This window comes from Oncorhynchus mykiss, chromosome 22, assembly GCF_013265735.2.
Source record: "Oncorhynchus mykiss isolate Arlee chromosome 22, USDA_OmykA_1.1, whole genome shotgun sequence".
Classification (NCBI taxonomy): Eukaryota; Metazoa; Chordata; class Actinopteri; order Salmoniformes; family Salmonidae; genus Oncorhynchus; species Oncorhynchus mykiss.
Window position 1 is genome coordinate 48,053,449 of NC_048586.1, and position 23,894 is coordinate 48,077,342.

The 23,894-nt window shown below is 45.7% G+C and overlaps 1 protein-coding gene across 1 annotated transcript; it reads right to left on the reverse strand.

Moving 5' to 3' along the window:
* Window positions 1-4,402: 4,402 nt before the first annotated feature.
* LOC110501953 (indian hedgehog B protein) lies at window positions 4,403-11,005 on the reverse strand. Its single transcript, XM_021579829.2, has 3 exons — window positions 9,948-11,005; window positions 8,679-8,940; window positions 4,403-5,487 (listed from the first exon to the last, which is right to left on the reverse strand). Exons 1-3 carry the CDS (start codon window positions 10,245-10,247, stop codon window positions 4,787-4,789), a joined length of 1,263 nt encoding a protein of 420 aa, XP_021435504.2. The 5' UTR covers window positions 10,248-11,005; the 3' UTR covers window positions 4,403-4,786.
* Window positions 11,006-23,894: the final 12,889 nt, after the last annotated feature.

Genomic DNA, 23,894 nt, shown 5'->3' on the forward strand with positions numbered 1-23,894 from the left:
CCAGTCTACAGATCTAGGACCAGTCTACAGATCTAGAACCAGTCTACAGATCTAGGACCAGTCTACAGATCTAGGACCAGTCTACAGTTCTAGAACCAGTCTACAGATCTAGAACCAGTCTACAGATCTAGGACCAGTCTACAGATCTAGAACCAGTCTACAGATCTAGGACCAGTCTACAGATCTAGAACCAGTCTACAGATATAGGACCAGTCTACAGATATAGGACCAGTCTACATATCTAGGACCAGTCTACAGATCTAGAACCAGTCTACAGATCTAGGACCAGTCTACAGATCTAGGACCAGTCTACAGATCTAGGACCAGTCTACAGATCTAGAACCAGTCTACTATGATATTACACAGCCAGGAAAAAAAAGAGCAACGTGGCTAAATGAGTGTCTTGCCCATTTCCTAATTGTGTGTGTGTGTGTGTGTGTGTGTATACCTGTGTAGGTATAGTCAGTGTTGAGGTCTTTCTCAACACTGAGAGAGAGAGAGAGAGAGAGAGAGAGAGAGAGAGAGAGAGAGAGAGGACATCAGTCAACATTGAACCAGGAAGTGGAGTGAAGGTTTATGAGTCCCCTTACTTACTGTTGTACTTGGCTGGGGTTCAGAATGCCCCCCCCCCCCCCCCTATAGGATCACAGATGTTGGAGATATACTGTATATCTGTTGTGAATAATCTATATAGTATTGATGGCACCTGTAAGGTCAAGTACTGGAGGCATTAGGCATTGCATGGGTATTAGTTGTCTTTTCTATGACAGTGTGATTTGCATTGGTATTTGTGAATTGGCTCATGTTGTTTGTGTTATCGAATTATGATTTCTCAAGAGTCTCATGAAAAAAATACTAATTAGTAAAGAATTGAAAAAAAAAAAAAAAAAAAACATTTCAGTCATTTTAAAAATAGATCTTTAAATAGTTTTTTCACACCATAATAATATACATCTGACATAGTTCAGCACAAAATAACATAATGCCTCAGATTTCATGAAGATAATATTCATGAAGACATAAAGACGAAGACATGAAGATATGAACACATGAAGATATGACTACAGAATAACCTGGACAGATTGATAGATGTTGACAGAATCATATTACACACAGACATGTATCAGACAAGTTGACAATACTTTTACAATAAACCCCCCTGTACAGACCAATACATGTTGTAGGCCAGGTGAAGATGACCTCTGAACCCTTTCATCTGCTACACCAACACCAGACCCTTCTCTCTATCTCCTCATTATCTAACCTGAGTGTGTTTGAGTGTTTACCTCGTGTGTGTGTGTGTGTGTGTGGTGTGTGTACACATTCCAGTGTTGAGTGTCAAGGACTCGCGTGGTCCTGAAAACAGGAAGTCATATGATGGGAAAGGCCTAAATAAATAGGCACAGAGGTCTTTACAAATGTTGCTCCCTGCAATGTAATGTAGAAGTTTCTCAAAAGTATCTTTGGGTGTAAAGCAGATGAACTCTGTGCAGCAATTCTCAGAATTCTCAAAATGTTGTATAATTTTGCTTCCAGAAACTTTAGAAAATGTTTGAAACTCTAAAAAGGTGATAGAAAGCTATTGTCTGTTTCCATTGACTCATATTTCCTTACGTTCACCTTACCGGTCTGCAACGCAGACGACTCTCATTACCTTTATATTTCTTCTCAACGGGAGAATGGCACTGGGATAGCGATCATTTTTACGGGCTTCTGACCAATAACACCATTTTGTTGTTGTTGTTGTTTTTTTTTGTGTTTTTTTTTTTTTACATAAAATGTTTCTACCATCGTTTCCTATGACTAAAAAATTTAAATAAAAAGCTTCTGGACATCAGAACAACGATCACTAAACCTCGATTTGGATGAAGACTTTTACTTCTATAACTAGGGGGCCGAGAAGGACATACTGCTCACCCGGGACCAGGCCCTAGTCCCCGACACTCGGGAAGAACAAAAAGACGACGATATTGAAAATAATCTGCTTCTTCCCTCTGTCGTATTGGCGGATTACCGGAAACCAAACTGGACGAGCTTCGTTCGAGACTATCCTATCAAAACGGGAAATTAATAACTGTAATATCCTATACTTCACGGAGTCGTGGCATCTCGTAAACTCAAGAGTGGGGGTGGGGGCGGGGCGGGGGTGTCTCTGTTAAGAACAGCTGGTGCGCAATACCTAATTTTAAGGAAGTCTCGAGGTTCTGCTCGAATGAGTTACAATATCTCATGATAAGCTGTAGAACATCAGATTTACCAACGCAGTTTTCAGCTATGAGCTGCCCAGTGACACAAGCCTACCAGACGAGATAAATGCCTTCTATGGCAAGCAACACTGAACCATGCTTGAGAGCAGCATCTGTTCCAGATGACTGTGTGATCACGCTCTCCGTAACAGATCTTTAAACAGGTTAACATTCACAAGACCGCAGGGGGGCCAGACAGATTATCAGGACGCATACACAGAGCAGGCGCTGACCAGCTAGCAAGTGTCTTTACTGACATTTTTAACCTGTCACTGAACCCAAGAGCACCAAGGTAGCCAGCCTAAATGATTATCACCCCATAGCACTCAAATCTATAGCCATTAAATGCTTTGGAATGCTGGCCATGACTCACATCAAAACAATACCATCATCTCAGACACCCTGGACCCACTCCAATTTGCATACCGCCCCAACAGATCCACAGATGACACAATCTCCAATGCACTCCAAACTGCCCTTTCCCACTTGAACAAAAGGAAACCTATTTGAGAATGCTGTTCACTGTCTACAGAATGCTGTTCATTGACTACAGTTCAGCTCAGCAACACCATAGCGCCCTTGAAGCTCATCACTATGTTAAGGTCCCTTGGACTTAACACATCCCTCTGCACCTGGATCCTGGACTTCCTGACGGGCCGCCCCAGGTGGTAAGGGAAGGCAACAACACATCCACCACCCTCAACACAGGAGCCCCTCAGGGGTGCGTGCTTACTCCCCTCCTGTACTCCCTCTTCACCCACAACTGTGTGGCCGTGCACAACTTCAACATCACAATAAAGTTTTCTGACAACACAATGGTGGTAGGCCTGATCACCGATGACGATGAGACAGCCTACAGGGAGGACGTCAGACTCCTGGCGTGTGGTTCCAGGACAACAAACTCTCCTTCAACGACAGTAAGACAAAAGAGCTGATCATGGGCAACAGGAAATGGAGGGCCGAGCACACAGCCATTTACATCGACGGGACTGTAGTGGAGACTGTCGAGAGCTTCAAGTTCCTTGGTGTCCAGATCACGAAGGATCTATCATGGTCCACACTAACCAACACAGTCGTGAAGAGGGAACGACAACACCTCTTCCCCCTCAGGAGGCTGAAAAGATTTGGCGTTGGCCCTCAGGTCCTCAAAACGTTCTACAGCTGCACCACTGAGAGCATCTTGACTGGCTGCTTCACCGCCTAGTATGGAAACTGCTTGGCATCCTACCTCAAGGTGCTACAGAGGGTAGTGCAGACGGCCCAGTACATCACTGGGGCCGAACTTCCTGCTATCCAGGACCTCTGTTCCAGTATGTGTCAAAATTGTCAAAGACTCCAGCCACCCAAGCCACAGACTGTTTTCCCTGCTACCTCACGGCAAGTGGTACCAATGCACCAAGTCTGGAGTAAAGAGGACCCAGAAGAGCTTCTACCCCCAAACCACAAGACTTCTAAACAAGGTAGCCTAGCGGTTAGAGCGTTGGGCCAGTAACCCAAAGGTTGCTAGTTTGAATCCCTGAGCCGGCTAAGTTAAAAAATCTTCCGCTGTGCCCTTCAGCAAGTCACTTAGTCGCGCTGGATAAGAGCGTCTGCTAAAACACTTTTTAAAAATCTATATAAAAAGGTAAACAAATGGCTACCGGACTACCTGCATGGACACTGTTTTTCACTGACTCTATGCACACATGCTGGATTTGACCACACATACACTACATACACACACACACTCACTCACTACATGACAAAAAGTATGTGAACACCTGCTCATGGTCATTAATATGGAGTTGGTTTCCCCTTTGCTGCTATAACAGCCTCCACTCTTCTGGGAATGCTTTCCACTAGATGATGGAACATTGCTGTTGGTTCCATTTAGACACAAGAGCATTAGTGAGGCCAGGCACTGATGTTGGGTGATTAGGCCTGGCTCGCAGTCGACGTTCCAATTCATCCAAAAGGTGTTCGATGGGGTTGAGGTCAGGGCTCTGTGTATGCCAGTCAAGTTCTTCCACACCGATCTCGACAAACCATTTCTGTATGGACCTAGCTTTGTGCACGGGGCCATTGTGTGAGCTTGTGTGTCCTACCACTTTGCGGCTGAGCTGTTGTGGCTCCTAGACATTTCCACTTCTAGCAGAGCAGAAATTTGACGAACTGACTTGTTGGAAAGGTGGCATCCTATGACGATGCCACGTTGAAAGTCACTGAACTCTTCAGTAAGGCTATTCTACTGCCAATGTTTGTCTAAGGAGATTGCATGGCTGTGTGCTTGATTTTCTATACACCTGGCAGCAACGGGTGGCTGAAAAAGCCGAATCCACTAATTTTAAGTGTTGTCCACATACTTTTGTATATATCGTTTTTATAGTCATGTTCCTTTTACTCTTTATTTTTATTTGTTATTCATTGTTGGAAATGGACCAGTAAGATAGCTTTTCACTGTTAGACCTGTTTTCTACGAAGCAACCTGACAAAATAACATTAGATTTGATTGGACAATTTACTTGCGACCTCCCGTGTCTTTTTTTTCCCTTTCTCTCTCTTTATCTCTCTGAGTCGTGCATGACCATCCCCCAGGGGTGGAAATGTCCAGGGTCCAATAGGAACGTTCCTAACCAATGCAGGACTTGTGAGTACCAGTGTAGTCCGTCTCCTAGAGAGGCACCAGTCCATCTGGTCCAGCTGTACAGCAGGCGGAGGGGACCAAATGCCCAGTGGGCCAGGTGGTGTTGGTCCATAGCAGCGTAGCACGAGGCTAGAACGCCGTCCACCACCAGTGAGCCGTGGCGTGTCAGAGGGGCGAACGCCCCGGTGTCCATCTGGATGTGGACCCAAATGACCTGGGAGAGGATTCCCTGTAGTCCCTGGTTTCTCCCTGCAGTCAGCACACACTGTCCTGGCCGTACGTCGCTGGCGAACATAGTCCGCATGACAGCACCCGATTCGCCCACTGAACAGTTAGCCTCGGTCACGAACACAAGATGAGCCGCGGTGAGGGTCAGGTTTGCTCCCGTCTCTGTTCCCAACACGTAGAACTGTTTCCTGGCTGCAGGCTCGTGATCCAGGAAGGTGAAGAACTCACTGTAGACGAGGTCTCCTCCGCTCCTGCTGCCGTCAGCCCCCGAGGAGGCCAGGACCCGGTCACCTGGCTGGAGGTCCTGGACAGCCCTGCTGCTCCCGTCGTCCAGAGTGACCAGAGAACGACCAGGGAAACAGCCCCCGGTCTTAGCTGCTACTGAGTGCTCTGAGAAAGAGGGAAAGGAGTGAGGGGGACAGGGTGGAGAGAGAGAAATTGAGAGAGAGAAAGAGAGAGAGAGAGAGAGAGAGAGAGAGAGAGAGTCTTATTGAAGGGCTCTGTTAAGAACTGTAGACTGACACAATAACTGATATGAAAATGGTTATGTCAATAGATTGGTTGTCTGATCTGCTACACACGCAGCCCAATTCTAAATCACTAATTAGTCTTTTGATTAATCAGATCAGAAAAAAAATATCTGATGTGATTGGTCAAATGTCCAATTAGTAGAAATGGATCAGAATTGGGCTGCCTGTTAAAAATGCAGATGTCTTGTTATGGATATCTAGTTTTTTTTTAAATCTGACATTTAAGCCCAACATGTTTATTCCATGAGATTTTACATGATTAACATTTTAAGGAAACAACAGGACCTTCCATTGAAATTCCCATTAGAGCTTTTGAAGCCCTATGTCAATACATAGGCAAACAAGCACATTGCACATAGTTACAAGCAAGCACACACGCATGTGTACACCCACACACACATACACACACACACACACACACACACAGACACACACACACACAGACACACACACACACACACACACACACACACACACACACACACACACACACACACACACACACACACACACACACACACACCCAAACACACACTTTATTTAAACATATAAACATGTATTCCATTGAAACATGGTCAGTCTGTGTGTTTACAGGTAAACATTTCAAAAAGCCATTCTACACACTAACTACCAATCTGTCCTTTTCAACTCAACTTTGCTCATGATTCATAAGAGATCTATTACGAGCTAATGAGTAACCCAATGATTCAATCTCCACTGAAATGAGTTGAGGTCAGAAGTCTCAGTGTGAGACAGGTAAAGATCACATTCCTAGTGGCACCCTATATTCTCTACATTTTGGCACAGGTCAGAATTGGGCTGCCTGTCTAAACGTAGCCTAAACCACTTGAAGTCTCAAGTCTTCCAGTGGGTCCCAAAAACAAATATTTGTGAAGGGTTAAGTACCAAGGCCAGGTGATAAGATTAGATCTGAGAAGGGAGACCAGGAAGACTAACGTAAACCACCCGACAGGGAGACAAAAGGAGAAGGTAAATCAGTTAACCAGCTCTTAGAGTGGGGTCTCTCTCCTTCCAGCGCCAACTCTACTCTTAACTTTTAAAAATCATAATATTTTAACTAAGCAAGTCAGTTAAGAACAAATTCTTGTTTACAATGACGGCCTACCACGGCCAAACCCTCCCCTAACTCGGACGACGCTGTACCAATTGCGCGCCGCCCTATGGGACTCCCAATCACAGCCTGTTGTGAAATAAGCCCGGGATCATACCCGGGTCTGCAGTGACACCTCTAGCACTGAGATGCAGTGCCTTGGACCGCCACGCCACTCGATCTAAGGCACTGCGTCCTGTCAACACACAGTCCTGTGTGCATGCAGATAGGTATTAACGGGGCCTGACTCTTGTTGACCCTGTGTTACACTTCCATCCATTTAGACAGAAATAATTAGAGAACACACACCTCAGTTATCACCACCAGATAATGTAGTCTACAGTGAGGCCCTGCCAAAGTCTAGATAATGTAGTCTACAGTGAGGCCCTGCCAAAGTCTAGATAATGTAGTATACAGTGAGGCCCTACCAAAGTCTAGATAATGTGGTATACAGTGAGGCCCTACCAAAGTCTAGATAATGTAGTATACAGTGAGGCCCTGCCAAAGTCTAGATAATGTAGTCTACAGTGAGGCCCTGCCAAAGTCTAGATAATGTAGTCTACAGTGAGGCCCTGCCAAAGTTTAGATAATGTAGTCTACAGTGAGAACCTGCCAAAGTTTAGATAATGTAGTCTACAGTGAGGCCCTGCCAAAGTTTAGATAATGTAGTATACAGTGACGCCCTGCCAAAGTCTAGATAATGTAGTATACAGTGAGGCCCTACCAAAGTCTAGATAATGTAGTCTACAGTGAGGCCCTACCAAAGTCTAAATAATGTAGTCTACAGTGACGCCCTGCCAAAGTCTAGATAATGTAGTCTACAGTGAGGCCCTGCCAAAGTCTAGATAATGTAGTCTACAGTGAGGCCCTGCCAAAGTTTAGATAATGTAGTCTACAGTGAGAACCTGCCAAAGTTTAGATAATGTAGTCTACAGTGAGGCCCTGCCAAAGTTTAGATAATGTAGTATACAGTGACGCCCTGCCAAAGTCTAGATAATGTAGTATACAGTGAGGCCCTACCAAAGTCTAGATAATGTAGTCTACAGTGAGGCCCTACCAAAGTCTAAATAATGTAGTCTACAGTGACGCCCTGCCAAAGTCTAGATAATGTAGTCTACAGTGAGGCCCTACCAAAGTCTAGATAATGTAGTCTACAGTGAGGCCCTACCAAAGTCTAGATAATGTAGTATACAGTGACGCCCTGCCAAAGTCTAGATAATGTAGTCTACAGTGAGGCCCTACCAAAGTCTAGATAATGTCGTCTACAGTGACGCCCTGCCCAGACCAGATAATGTAGTCTACAGTGAGGCCCTACCAAAGTCTAGATAATGTAGTATACAGTGACGCCCTGCCAAAGTCTAGATAATGTAGTCTACAGTGAGGCCCTACCAAAGTCTAGATAATGTAGTCTACAGTGACGCCCTGCCCAGACCAGATAATGTAGTATACAGTGAGGCCCTACCAAAGTCTAGATAATGTAGTCTACAGTGACGCCCTACCCAGACCAGATAATGAAGACTACAGCAAGGCCCTACCCACATCCAGAGCCCAGAAAGCTCTTCCTCTAATTGACTCCCTGCAGACAGTTGTCTTGACAGACTGCCGGTAATGAGCTGTCTCACCTCAGGTCTAGCACCTCACCCCACCTGACCCCTCGTCTAGCACCTCACCTGAGTTGGCCTAATAACAACTGACAACACTCAGACCAAAGGGACAACTGGGTTGCTTTAACAAATCAATAGGGGTTAACTTGATCACCGTAGAACACAGCATTCTAGTCTCTTTCTGACAGACAATTGTGAAACTCTCTCTAAGCTCACCAGTGAGACTGCAGTTGAGGCTAGCAGCACTGCATGTTGCCAGTACAATAGTTCGTACTTTTATACAGGTTGGTAATGAGCTGTTTTTTTTTTTGCTCCGTCTGAGTCCCATCCCCATACCTGACTTGACACTGCAGTGCACGTGTGCCTTCGATTCATAGTAGACCCAGTCGAAGCCAGCCTCCACGGCCAGGCGAGCCAGCATGGAGTACTTGTTCCTGTCCCGGTCTGAGGTGGTGATGTCCACCGCTCTTCCCTCATAATGGAGGGAGTCCTCTGAGTGGTGCCCGTCCTCGTCCCAGCCCTCTGTCACTCTCAGCTTCACCCCAGGCCACATGTTCATCACAGAGATGGCCAGGGAGTTCAGCTTGTCTTTACAACGCTGGGGGGGGGGAGAGAGAGGAGACACAATAAGAAACTGGTTTGAGTGAGACACTAGGCTGTTAAGAGTTGTGAGATTATCACAGGAAAACAACTAGTTTACACATACAGGCTATAGTTTACAATGGGATTAATGTGATCAACACTCATAAATGCTGTTGACAGTTTGTCACAGAGGGTCAACTAGCCCACAACCGATGCCATAGACATGTATAGACATGTTTTGTATTTGGCTAAATATTGACCATATTCAAAACGGTCTAAAGGAAGATGGTTTGCTTTGTTTTTGTTTTTTTACATCCTAATAAAATTGATTGATGTGCTGACATGTTATTTATTCAACCCTGATGTTAGAAGAGATCAGAGAGATTTCAGCAAATAAATCGTTAGCTATTCCAATATGATCCATGCGTAATTGCACGTGCGTAATTCCACTACTCAAAACAGGTAGAAAATACGTGGACATTTGTGATTAAAATGTTGGCATACTATTCTTGTCCATCGAGGGTTATTTATATTCTTAAAAAAAAAATAGATATGTATATTTTTTTTATGAACAATATAATTCAACCGGCGATCCTAAACATTTATCAACTCAATAACTCGCGCTCTTACATGTTTTGGTGATGTCTACATGCATGCGTAGCTTAATTTATCTCTGAAACCGGAGACAAAGTTAGCACATCAAAACATGTGAAAGTAGTTTACAGTGTTTCAATACAACCCAAATGTGTAGCGGGTAGCCTACAGTTTACGCCTATGTGCCTATTGCATAATTGACGTGTAATTTTGAACTGTCAACAGAAATCCGTTGAACCACAACAGAGATGAAAGCGCTGAGAATCAATAATGTTTAAAGTAATGGTTTAAACTTTTAACAAAGTGCAAATAGAAGCTCTCAAATGAACGATGAACGACAGGTCCAGTAAGACGTGCTGGTCGCCACAGCTGTCAAAGTGAGACAAAAGCCACCAGATGACGTTTTAAAACCCCATTCCTGCTCCTCACCTGGGTCATAAGTCGATCGGCAGCCGTATTCTCCTCATCTTTAAATATGATATCAGGGTTATAGTTGGGAGTGAGCTCTTTGAACCGTTCTGAATTTCTCGTTATTTTGCCCTCGTGTTTGCCACTGGCGCCCAGTGTTTTCTCGGCAACGTTTGGGCTGAACTGCTTATAAGCGAGGGGTGTGAGCTTCTTTGGCAGACGTCTCTTGCCGTATCCCCTCCCCGGCCCACAGCCCTCGGTTACAGGTGCGAGAAACAGGGCGCAGCCGATGAAGAGCCCTACAAGCACGGAGAGACGCATCCCAGCCAGACCGGCAGGGCCGGCCACTCCGAAGCGGAGTGGTAAGGTGGCACAGGTTGCGGAGGTGTCTCAAGCTACCCCCTCCCCTGGATGCTCCGTGTTCCCCCCACAGGGTAAGGAATGGAGGTTAAGGGACAGAATATTTCAATATTATATAAGCCTTATCCACGCCATCCTCGGTGCGCACAGCAACTGTCCGTAAAAGCCCCAAAAAACAGGCATTTAGCCGAATGTTTTGTTTTATGGAACCGGTAGCAGGGGTAAAAGTTCAATGTCTCCGGGGTCCGAGTCCGGTGTTGTCCAAACGTCGCTGCTTAACTTGTTCTTTCTCGTCGTCGGGAGCCAACAGATATGGGTATGGAGTTGACAAGGCTGCTCATTTAAACAAACAGGTTCAAAGTAGATCTTCTGTAGTGAACAGTGGTCGCAGATTGTCTTCTTGATGCTGTGGTTTTGCCACTGAGGTGCTGTCAATGTCAAACGAGGAGGAACACTACTGGTTCTGGCGTTTCTCCTTCTTGTCCGTTTTTTTTGTCTCTGCCGCTTTGCCTTTCCAGTTGAATTGGGAATTCGAGGCATCAGTTGCCACTCGAGACCGCACCCTGCCAGGCCTGCCCTTCTATCCCTCTCTGCCACTCCGCCCATCGGGTCACTGTGGGTGCCACTGCCCTGTCCTCTACCCACCGCTACCGGCTCTGCCCCTTAGCCTGCCACCTCAGAAGGCCCGTCAGGCGTTAACTTGCATCACTCTGACTCTGACTGCTCTGCTGCAGTGGAGGAGTAAGGAGCCACTAGCCTCTCCACTTATCCTAAACGTATCACTTTTTTTATCAGCTCAGGGCTTATGTTGACACTGTATTAACAATGCATACAGCCTTGGGCTATAGTATGTTACAGCGTTAGCACGATAATGATGAGCGGGGCACCTAACTTCATGGTCTACTTACAGTCTACTTCTTTGCTATCAGTTAGAAAATGCTAGTTAAATGTTGCCAGATATTCTGTACGTTTGAATTAAAAATGAAATGATAAACTCATAGAAAAAAAACATGTATTGCTGTGAAGGGATTTTTATTCCATACATTTATATTTCAGTGATTTAGCAGACCCTCTTATCCGGAGAAACTAGGGTTAAGTGCCTTGCGCAAGGACACAGGACAGCTTGTTCACCTAGTCAAGCTCAGGGATTCGAACCAGAAAACCATTCAGTCACTGGCCCAACATTCTTAAACTACTAAGTCTTCCTGCTGTACATCGCGAGTATAACAATGGGGGGAAAAAAATAGGAAAAAAACATGCATCATTCCAAATGTAACATGACTAGGGTTAATTTAGTGGATATATTTACACTGGATAGAAGTCCCTTTTTAAAATCAGTATTACCCTGTTATCAGTATGCAGGGCTGTTGTTCACTATAGGCTACGGTGCATTCCAACTTATCAGGTCAAAGTGCAGTAAGTGTGACACACTTGGTTGATACCAGAGTGTTTCCTTCTGCTTTTCACTCTCAAGTCAGACTGCTCTCACAACAACTCTGTTCTGCTCAATACAGCTGCCGAGAGACAGAAAATGAAAGCAGCTGATCAATATAGCGTGTAAAAACCAAACCAGTAATCCTTCTACCACGAATAACAACACGGTGGGTGTTTACATTTTTTTTTCACCTTGTCAGCTATGGGATTCAACCTAGCGACCTTTCGGGTTACAGGGCCAATGCTCAAACTGCTATCTGCCGCCACACCAGCCGGGTTCACTCAGTATTGGACATCAATGTCTGAGGACATAATTGGAAGATGACGTGGGAACTGGCCACTTTAGGGGCAAAAGTGAGCGCTGTTTCCTATCAAGTCCCTTTCAGTTTTGCTAGGGTGTTGTGGAAACCCAAATTGGTCTACACGGACAAGTTCTGGCCTGGTTTAGATCTTATCTGTCGGAAAGATATCAGTTTGTCTCTGTGAATGGTTTGTCCTCTGACAAATGAACTGTAAATTTCGGTGTTCCTCAAGGTTCCGTTTTAGGACCACTATTATTTTCACTATATATTTTACCTCTTGGGGATGTCATTCGAAAACATAATGTTAACTTTCACTGCTATCAGTTTTGCTAGGGTGTTGTGTGATGGAGATGGTGGAGTGGCCACTGAAATTTGACTCAACTTTCTATCGCCGGACTCAAACCTGCAACTTTTGGAATCAAAAGCAGATGGTTACAACACCCTAGCGAAATTTAAACCTCGAAGTAGGGCCGCAGATCTAGGATCAGTATTCTGAGAGGCTTTATTCAGTTGGAAATCTCTGAGTAAAGGAATCAGTGCATTCACAAGGAAATCACTGACTGTGTTTACATGGAGCCTAATGAATCCTTAATAAACTGCTGCGAACACACACACACACACAGCACTCTAACGAATGACAGTGAGAGTAGACTGCTGACTATTATTTGGAAGATGTACCATAGGAAAGATCCTCTCTGTCTGAGTGTGAAACATAGTTATATGCATAAAAAGACAGAGGAGTGACTGGACTCTGGCTGTGGAGAGAGAGAGACAGGCTGTAGAGACTGGAGAGAGAGAGACAGGCTGTAGAGACTGGAGAGAGAGAGACAGGCTGTAGAGACTGGAGAGAGAGAGACAGGCTGTAGAGACTGGAGAGAGAGAGACAGGCTGTAGTGACTGGAGAGAGAGAGACAGGCTGTAGAGACTGGAAGAGAGACAGCCTGTAGAGACTGGAGAGAGAGAGACAGGCTGTAGAGACTGGAGAGAGAGAGACAGGCTGTAGAGACTGGAGAGAGAGAAACAGGCTGTAGAGACTGGAGAGAGAGAGACAGCCTGTGGAGACTGGAGAGAGAGAGACAGGCTGTAGAGACTGGAGAGAGAGATACAGCCTGTAGAGACTGGAGAGAGAGAGACAGGCTGTAGAGACTGGAGAGAGAGAGACAGGCTGTAGAGACTGGAGAGAGAGAGACAGGCTGTAGAGACTGGAGAGAGAGAGAGAGAGAGACAGCCTGTAGAGACTGGAGAGAGAGAGAGAGAGACAGCCTGTAGAGACTGGAGAGAGAGAAACAGGCTGTAGAGACTGGAGAGAGAGAGACAGGCTGTAGAGACTGGACAGAGAGAGACAGCCTGTAGAGACTGGAGAGAGAGACACAGCCTGTAGAGACTGGAGAGAGAGACAGGCTGTAGAGACTGGAGAGAGAGAAACAGGCTGTAGAGACTGGAGAGAGAGAGAGAGCCTGTGGAGACTGGAGAGAGAGAGACAGGCTGTAGAGACTGGAGAGAGAGAGAGACAGGCTGTAGAGACTGGAGAGAGAGAGACAGCCTGTAGAGACTGGAGAGAGAGAGACAGGCTGTAGAGACTGGAGAGAGAGAGACAGGCTGTAGAGACTGGAGAGAGAGAGAGAGAGAGAGAGAGAGAGAGAGACAGCCTGTAGAGACTGGAGAGAGAGAGAGAGACAGCCTGTAGAGACTGGAGAGAGAGACAGCCTGTAGAGACTGGAGAGAGAGAGACAGGCTGTAGAGACTGGAGAGAGAGAGACAGGCTGTAGAGACTGGAGAGAGAGAGGTGGTAGAGAGCGAGAGTGAAAGGTGGTAGAGAGCGAGAGAGAGAGGTGGTAGAGAGCGAGAGAGAGAGGTGGTAGAGAGAGAGAGAGAGAGGTGGTAGAGAGAGAGAGAGAGAGAGAGAGGTGGTAGAGAGAGAGAGAGAGAGAGGGAGATTAACAGAGAAAACAGATGTATGTCTTTCACCCACTGGGTTTTTACCGACACCCAAATATAATTACTATTAAGAAATATATGCATTTTCATAAAACTGCTTGGCACTGATACGGGCAATAGTTATATTAAATTCCTTAAATAATTATGCAGTAATAAATGGTTTAAGAGTAAAGTACACGCAGTAATTCTACCCAGTGAGGACTATTGAATTTGAAGTTAAAAGAATCCCAGATACTTGACTTCAACATACAATACATGATATCCTCCTGACTAATGACCTAGAGCTTTAGGTCTACACTCCCTGTCCTTAGAATGTAAACTCACCAAAAAAAAAAGAAAGAAATGTCCCTCTTTCGGGACCTTGTCTCAAATCAAAATAAGATACAATTGTATTAGTCACATGCGCCGAATACAACAGGTGTTTCACCTCACAGTGAAACGCTGACTTACGAACCCCTAACCTACAATGCCGTTTCAAACAAAACACGGTGAAGAAAAACAGATAAAAGTAACAAGTAATTAAAGAGGAGCTGGAAAAAAAATAACAATATATACAAGGGGGCTATATACGGGGTATTACGGTACAGAGTCAATGTGGAGGCTATATACGGGGTATTACGGTACAGAGTCAATGTGGAGGCTATATACGGGGTATTACGGTACAGAGTCAATGTGGAGGCTATATACGGGGTATTACGGTACAGAGTCAATGTGGAGGCTATATACGGGGTATTACGGTACAGAGTCAATGTGGAGACCTATATACAGGGTATTACGGTACAGAGTCAATGTGGAGGCTATATACAGGGTATTACGGTACAGAGTCAATGTGGAGGCTATATACGGGGTATTACGGTACAGAGTCAATGTGGAGACTATATACGGGGTATTACGGTACAGAGTCAATGTGGAGACCTATATACAGGGTATTACGGTACAGAGTCAATGTGGAGGCTATATACAGGGTATTACGGTACAGAGTCAATGTGGAGGCTATATACGGGGTATTACGGTACAGAGTCAATGTGGAGGCTATATACAGGGTATTATGGTACAGAGTCAATGTGGAGGCTATATACAGGGGTTACCGGTACAGAGTCAATGTGGAGGCTATATACGGGGTATTACGGTACAGAGTCAATGTGGAGGCTATATACGGGGTATTACGGTACAGAGTCAATGTGGAGGCAATATACGGGGTATTACGGTACAGAGTCAATGTGGAGGCTATATACAGGGTATTACGGTACAGAGTCAATGTGGAGGCTGCAGTGCCTTGCGAAAGTATTCAGCCCCCTTGAACTTTGCGACCTTTTGCCACATTTCAGGCTTCAAACATAAAGATATAAAACTGTATTTTTTTGTGAAGAATCAACAACAAGTGGGACACAATCATGAAGTGGAACGACATTTATTGGATATTTCAAACTTTTTTAACAAATCAAAAACTGAAAAATTGGGCGTGCAAAATTATTCAGCCCCTTTAAGTTAATACTTTGTAGCGCCACCTTTTGCTGCGATTACAGCTGTAAGTCGCTTGGGGTATGTCTCTATCAGTTTTGCACATCGAGAGACTGACATTTTTTCCCATTCCTCCTTGCAAAACAGCTCGAGCTCAGTGAGGTTGGATGGAGAGCATTTGTGAACATCAGTTTTCAGTTCTTTCCACAGATTCTCGATTGGATTCAGGTCTGGACTTTGACTTGGCCATTCTAACACCTGGATATGTTTATTTTTGAACCATTCCATTGTAGATTTTGCTTTATGTTTTGGATCATTGTCTTGTTGGAAGACAAATCTCCGTCCTAGTCTCAGGTCTTTTGCAGACTCCATCAGGTTTTCTTCCAGAATGGTCCTGTATTTGGCTCCATCCATCTTCCCATCAATTTTAACCATCTTCCCTGTCCCTGCGGAAGACAAGCAGGCCCAAACCATGATGCTGCCACCACCATGTTTGACAGTGGGGATGGTGTGTTCAGGGTGATGAGCTGTGTTGCTTTTACACCAAACATAACATTTTGCATTGTTGCCAAAAAGTCAAATTTTGGTTTCATCTGACCAGAGCACCTTCTTCCACATGTTTGGTGTGTCTCCCAGGTGGCTTGTGGCAAACTTTAAACAACACTTTTTATGGATATCTTTAAGACATGGCTTTCTTCGTGCCACTCTTCCATAAAGGCCAGATTTGTGCAATATACGACTGATTGTTGTCCTATGGACAGAGTCTCCCATCTCAGCTGTAGATCTCTGCAGTTCATCCAGAGTGATCATGGGCCTCTTGGCTGCATCTCTGATCAGTCTTCTCCTTGTATGAGCTGAAAGTTTAGAGGGACTGCCAGGTCTTGGTAGATTTGCAGTGGTCTGATACTCCTTCCATTTCAATATTATCGCTTGCACAGTGCTCCTTGGGATGTTTAAAGCTTGGGAAATCTTTTTGTATCCAAATCCGGCTTTAAACTTCTTCACAACAGTATCTCGGACCTGCCTGGTGTGTTCCTTGTTCTTCATGATGCTCTCTGCGCTTTTGACGGACCTCTGAGACTATCACAGTGCAGGTGCATTTATACGGAGACTTGATTACACACAGGTGGATTGTATTTATCATCATTAGTCATTTAGGTCAACATTGGATCATTCAGAGATCCTCACTGAACTTCTGGAGAGAGTTTGCTGCACTGAAAGTAAAGGGGCTGAATAATTTTGCACGCCCAAGTTTTCAGTTTTTGATTTGTTAAAAAAGTTTGAAATATCTAATAAATGTGTCCCACTTGTTTGTGTCCCATGATTGTGTCCCACTTGTTGTTGATTCTTCACAAAAAAATACAGTTTTATATCTTTATGTTTGAAGCCTGAAATGTGGCAAAAGGTTGCAAAGTTCAAGGGGGCCGAATACTTTCGCAAGGCACTGTATATACAGGGTATTACAGTAGAGAGTCGATGTGGAGGCTATATACAGGGTATTACGGTACAGAGTCAACGTGGAGGCTATATACAGGGTATTACGGTACAGAGTTAATGTGGAGGCTATATACAGGTTATTACGGTACAGAGTCAACGTGGAGGCTATATACAGGGTATCATGGTACAGAGTCAATGTGGAGGCTATATACAGGGTATTATGGTACAGAGGCAATGTGGAGGCTATATACAGGGGGTACGGGTACAGAGTCAATGTACGGGGACACCGGTTAGTTGAGGTAGTATGTACATGTAGGTAGAGTAAATTAAAGTGAATATGCATAAATGACAACAGAGAGTTGCAGTGTTGTGGCGAGGGGGGCATGTGAATAGTCTGGGTAGCCATTTGACTAGATGTTCAGGAGTCTTATGGCTTGGGGGTAGAAGCTGTTCAGATGCCTCTTGGACCTAGACTTGTCACTCCGGTACCGCTTGCCGTGTGGTAGCAGAGAGAACGGTCTATGACTGGGGTGGCTGGAGTCTTTGACAATTTTCAGGGCCTTCCTCTGACACCGCCTGGTGTGGAGGTCCTGGATGGCAGGAAACTTGGCCCCAGTGATGTACTGGGCCATTCGCACTACCCTCTGTAGTGCCTTGCAGTCGGAGGACGAGCAGTTGCCATACCGGGCAGTGATGCAACCAGTCAGGATGCTCTCGATGGTGCAGCTGTAGAACCTTTTTAGGATCTGGAGGCCCATGCCAAATCTTTTCAGTCTCCTGAGGGGGAATAGGTTTTGTCGTGCCCGCTTCACGACTGTCTTGGTGTGCTTGGACCATGTTAGTTTGTTGGTGATGTGGACACCAAGGAACTTGAAGCTCTCAACCTGCTCCACTACAGCCCCATCAATGAGAATGGGGGCTTGCTCTGTCCTCTTTTTCCTGTAGTCTACAATCATCTCCTTTGTCTTGATCATGCTGAGGGAGAGAGAGATTGTTGTCCTGGAACCACACGGCCAGGTCTCTGACCTCCTCCCTATAGGCTGTCTCGTTGTTGTCTGTGATCAGGCCTACCACTTTTGTGTCATCGGCAAATTTAATGATGGTGTTGGAGTCGTGCCTGGCTGTGCAGTCATGAGTGAAGAGGGAGTACAGGAGGGGGCTGAACACGCACCCCTGAGGGGCCCCTGTGTTGAGGATCAGCGCAGGTGATATGTTGTTACCTACCCTTGCCACCTGGGGGCGCCCAGTCAGGAAGTCCAGGATCCAGTTGCAGATGGAGGTGTTTAGTCCCAGGGTCCTTGGCTTATTGATGAGCTTTGAGGGCACTATGGGTTGAACGCTGAGCTGTAGTCAATGAATAGCATTCTAACATATATGTTCCTTTTGTCCAGGTGAGAAGGAGCAGTGTGGAGTGCATCTGTGGATCTGTTGGGGCGGTATGCAAATTGGAGTGGGTCTAGGGTTTCTGGGATAATGATGTTGATGTGAGACATGACCAGCTATTCAAAGCACTTCATGGCTACAGAAGAGAGTGCTACGGGTTGGTCGTCATTTAGGCAGGTTACCTTGGTGTTCTTGGGCACAGGGACAATGGTGGTCTGCTTAAAACATGTTGGTATTACAGACTCAGACAGGGAGAGGCTGAAAATGTCAGTGAAGACACTTGCTAGACACGTCCTGGTACTCCGTCTGGCCCTGCGGCCTTGTGAATGTTGACCTGTCTAAAGGTCTTACTCACATTGGCTGCGGAGAGCGTGATCACAGTCTTCCGGTACAGCTGGTGCTCTCATGCATGTTTCAGTGTTTTTTTGCCTCGAAGCAAGCATACAAGTAGTTTAGCTCGTCCTGTAGGCTTGTGTCACTGGGCAGCTCTCGGCTGTGCTTCCCTTTGTAGTCTGTAATGGTTTGCAGGTCCTGCCACATCTGACGAGCATCAGAGCCGGTGTAGAACGACTCGATCTTAGTCCTGTATTGATGCTTTGCCTGTTTGATGGTTTGTCGGAGGGCATAGCGGGATGTCTTATAAGCTTCCGGGTCAGAGTCCCGCTCTTTAAAAGCGGCAGCTCTAGCCTTTAGCTCAGTGCGGATGCTGCCTGTAATCCATGGTTTCTGGTTGGAGTATGTAAGTACGGTCACTGTGGGGATGACGTCATTGATGCACTTATTAATGAAGCCAGTGACAGATGTGGTGTACTCCTCAATGCCACCAGAAGAATCCCGGAACATATTCCTGTCTATGCTAGCAAAACAGTCTGTAGCTTAGCATCTGCTTCATCTGACCACTTACTTATTGAGTCACCGGTGCTTCCTGCATTATTTTCTAGCTTGTAAGCAGGAATCAGGAGGATAGAATTATGGTCAGATTTATGAAATGGAGGGCTACGGAGAGCTTTGTACGCTTCTCTGTGTGTGGGGTAAAGGTGGTCTGGTGTTTTTTTTCCTTTCTGGTTGCACATTTAACTGATAGAAATGAGGTAAAACTTATTTCGTAGTTTGTCGGTAGATCACCCTCATTGCCGTTGGAGGAATCCCAGAAGATATTCCAGTCTGTGCTGCATAACAGTCCTGTAGTTTAGCATCTGCTTCATCTGACCACTTTTTTATTGATCTAGTCACTGGTGCTTCCTGCTTTAATTTGTTCTTCGAATCAGGATATCTTTCAAAGATAATTCATAACAATCCAAATACCTTCACAGATCGTAAATTGTAAAGGGTTTAAACACTGTTTCCCATGCTTTTTCAATGAACCATAAACAATTAATGAACATTGCACCTGTGGAACGGTTGTTAAGACACTAACATATTACAGACGGTAGGCAATTAAAGTCACAGTTATGAAAACTTAGGACATTAAAGAGGCCTTTCTACTGACTCTGAAAAACACCAAAAGAAAGATGCCTAGGGTCCCTGCTCATCTGTGTGAATGTGCCTTAGGCATGCTGCAAGGAGGCATGAGGACTGCAAATGTGGCCAGGGCAATAAATTGCAATGTCCGTACTGTGAGACACCTAAGACAGCGCTACAGGGAGACAAGATGGACAGCTGATCGTCCTAGCAGTGGCAGACCACGTGTTACAACACCTGCACAGGATCGGTACATCCGAACATCACACCTGCGGGACAGGTACAGGATGACAACAACAACTGCCCAAGTTACACCAGGAACGCACAATCCCTCCATCAGTGCCCAGACTGTCCACAATAGGCTGAGAGTGGCTGGACTAGACAGGACTGGCAAAAAAGTGCTCTTCACTGACGAGTCGCTGTTTTGTCTCACCAGGGGTGATGGTCGGATTTGCGTTTATCGTCGAAGGAATGAGCGTTACACCGAGGCCTGTACTCTGGAGCGGGATCGATTTGGAGGTGGAGGGTCCGTCATGGTCTGGGGCGATGTGTCACAGCATCATCGGACTGAGCTTGTTGTCATTGCAGGCAATCTCAAGACATCCCCCTCCCTCATGTGGTACCCTTCCTGCAGGCTCCTCCTTACATGACTCTCCAGCATGACAATGACACTAGCCATACTGCTCATTCTGAGCGTGATTTCCTGCAAGACAGGAATGTCAGTGTTCTGCCATGGCCAGCAAAGAGCCCGGATCTCAATCCCAATGAGCACGTCTGGGACCTGTTGGATCGGAGGGTGAAGGCTAGGGCCATTCCCCCCCAGAAATGTCCGGGAACTTGCAGGTGCCTTGGTGGAAGAGTGGGGTAACATCTCACAGCAAAAACTGGCAAATCTGGTGCAGTCCATGAGGAGGAGATGCACTGCAGTACTTCATGCAGCTGGTGGCAACACCAAATAGTGACTGTTACTTTTGACCCCTCCCCCCTTTCTTTGTACAGGGACAGATTATTCCATTTCTCTTAGTCACATGTCTGTGGACCTTGTTCAGGTTATGTCTCAGTTGTTGAATCTTATGTTCATACAAATATTTACACATGTTAAGTTTGCTGAAAATAAACAGAGATAAATAGAGATGAAGAACCCAATGATCACTCTGACAGATTTCCAGAGTTCCTCTGTGGAGTTGGATAAACTTCCAGAAGGACAACCATCTCTGCAGCACTCCACCAATCAGGCCTTTATTGTAGAGTGGCCAGACGGAAGCCACTCCTCAGTAAAAGGCACATGACAGCCCGCTTGGAGTTTGCCAAAAGGCACCTAAAGGACTCTCTGACCATTAGAAACAAGATTCTCTGTTCTGATGAAACCAAGATTGAACTCTTTGGCCTGAATGCCAAGCGTCACATCTGGAGGAAACCTGTCACCATCCTTACGGTGAAGCATGGTGGTGGCAGCATCATGCTGCGGTGATGTTTTTCAGCGGCAGGGACTGGGAGACTAGTCAGGATCGAGGGAAAGATGAACGGAGCAAAGTACAGAGAGATCCTTGATGAAAACCTGCTCCAGAGTGCTCAGGACCTCAGACTTGGCGAAGGTTCACCTTCCACCAGAACAACGACCCTAAGCACACAGCCAAGACAACGCAAGATTTGCTTCGGGACAAGTCTCTGAATGTCCTTGAGAGCCCAGCCAGGGCCCGGACTTGAAACTGATCTGACATCTCTGGGGAGACCTAAAATTGTTGTGGAGCAACGCTCCCTATCCAACCTGACAGAGCTTGAGAGGATCTGCAGAGAAGAATGGGAAAAACTCCCCAAATACAGGTGTGCCAAGCTTGTAGCGTCATACCCAAGAAGACTTGAGGCTGTAATCGCTGTCAAACATGCTTCAAGAAAGTACTGAGTACAGGGTCTAAATACCTATGTAAATGTCATATTTCATTATTTTTTAAATGATTTTGCATACATTTCTGAACACCTGTTTTTGCTGTCATTTTGGGGTACCTGTAAGGAGTGCCCATCCCAGTCCTTACCATGTAGCTCAACCCAGGACAGCCTAGGCAGTGACACTCCAGGATAAGCACGGTTATTTGAGTCCAATGCTCTTGAAGGACTTGAACATAAAGAATAGCCTCCGGACTAATGCCATAGTCTATACTCTAACGAACTGACTAATGCCATAGTCTATACTCTAACCTCCTGACTAATGCCACAGAGTTCTATACTCTAACCTCCTGACTAATGCCATAGTCTATACTCTAACCTCCTGACTAATGCCATAGTCTATACTCTAACCTCCTGACTAATGCCACAGAGTTCTATACTCTAACCTCCTGACTAATGCCATATAGTCTATACTCTAACCACCTGACTAATGCCATAGTCTATACTCTAACCACCTGACTAATGCCATAGTCTATACTCTAACCACTTGACTAATGCCATAGTCTATACTCTAACCATCTGACTAATGCCATAGTCTATACTCTAACCTCCTGACTAATGCCATAGTCTATACTCTAACCACCCGACTAATGCCATAGTCTATACTCTAACCACCTGACTAATGCCATAGTCTATACTCTAACCACCTGACTAATGCCATAGTCTATACTCTAACCACCTGACTAATGCCATAGTCTATACTCTAACCAACTGACTAAAGCCATAGTCTATACTCTAACCACCTGACTAATGCCATAGTCTATACTCTAACGAACTGACTAATGCCATAGTCTATACTCTAACCACCTGACTAATGCCATAGTCTATACTCTAACCACCTGACTAATGCCATAGTCTATACTCTAACCATCTGACAAATGCCATATAGTCTATACTCTAACCACCTGACTAATGCCATATAGTCTATACTCTAACCACCTGACTAATGCCATAGAGTCTATACTCTAACCTGGTGTACATGTGATGTCCCTCCCCTTAGAGCAGTGGTTTTTAACCTTGATAATTAATGTGCCCCCCTAATCTCATTTTGCTCTGTCCAAAGTACCTCCTAATGCACCATTGATCATTAGGCCCATGTTCTCATAGTCTCCCCCCCTAATTAGGCAGCCTCCTCTGGCTAGGCAGATCCCCCCCCCAGGCATAAGCCAGTTTGAGGACCATTGTCTTAGGGGTGGATGTTAGACCCAGGACACGAAGTGACAGTACAGAATCAGGTACATTTCAACTCTGTGAACAGTCTTCCAGTTCTCATCATATCCACCAACATGTTTTTCCCTCTGAAAGATCAGTGCTGGAGATCACAAGGGACACAATTACAGAGTGACTGGATCCCACGGAGTGTGTCCTCCTCTCTTTGATGCCTGTAAATAAAGACATGACTGGTTTCCCCTGCAGACCAGACCAAGCTAAAGGGCTCCTCTCTGCCTATTGAACTTGGCTGTTGACAATGCCTCTGAAGTGGTCAGATCCACAGTCGGATCTCCCTCCTTGCCCTTCAAGGAGAGAAGAGACCGCGGCACCGCGTCCTTTAAAGGGGCGTTGCTAACTCAGACCAGAGTCTCCTCCGTGAATTGAGTGCCCAAACGGCACCCTATTCTCTATATAAGCGCCCAACTTTTGAGAGAGTAGTAGTAGTGAGAGTCCTGCACTATGTAGGGAATAGGGAGCCGCTTGGGTTGTACCCTCTGACAGCCATGCCTGTGGATGGCAGTGGTTCAGACATCAGCCCAACCAGCCACCAGCCCAGGCCCTTCTTTTAGTAGAAGCCCATTGATGTTACTAAGAGTTATTAATTTACCCTGGGAAATAAGAGAGAGAGAGAGAGAGAGAGAGAGAGAGAGAGAGAGAGAGGGGACGCCCAGGCCAAAACAGAGGGAGATGGGGGGGCCTTTCAAATAATGCCAGCCAGTCAACTTCTTCTGCTTTCATCTGGTGTCAGTGGGGTGAACCGGTCTTCACAAGGGCACCAGGGTTACCCACGGCTACCCACCACGGCCTAACCAACAAAGGCTGTTGCAAGGCGAGAGCGGGCAAAAAGGGAGAGAGAAGGAAGAGAGGAGAGAGAAAAACAGAAGAACGAGAGAGAAGGCATATTAACATTGCTGTACTATTGTACTATTATCCGGTAAACAACTTGGTTGTTTTCTTCTCTGGAATGGCGTTTTTGTGGGCTGTGGTCGGTGGGATGGTCGGTAGGATTGGTGTTGTGCGTTATTTGCTCTCCTCA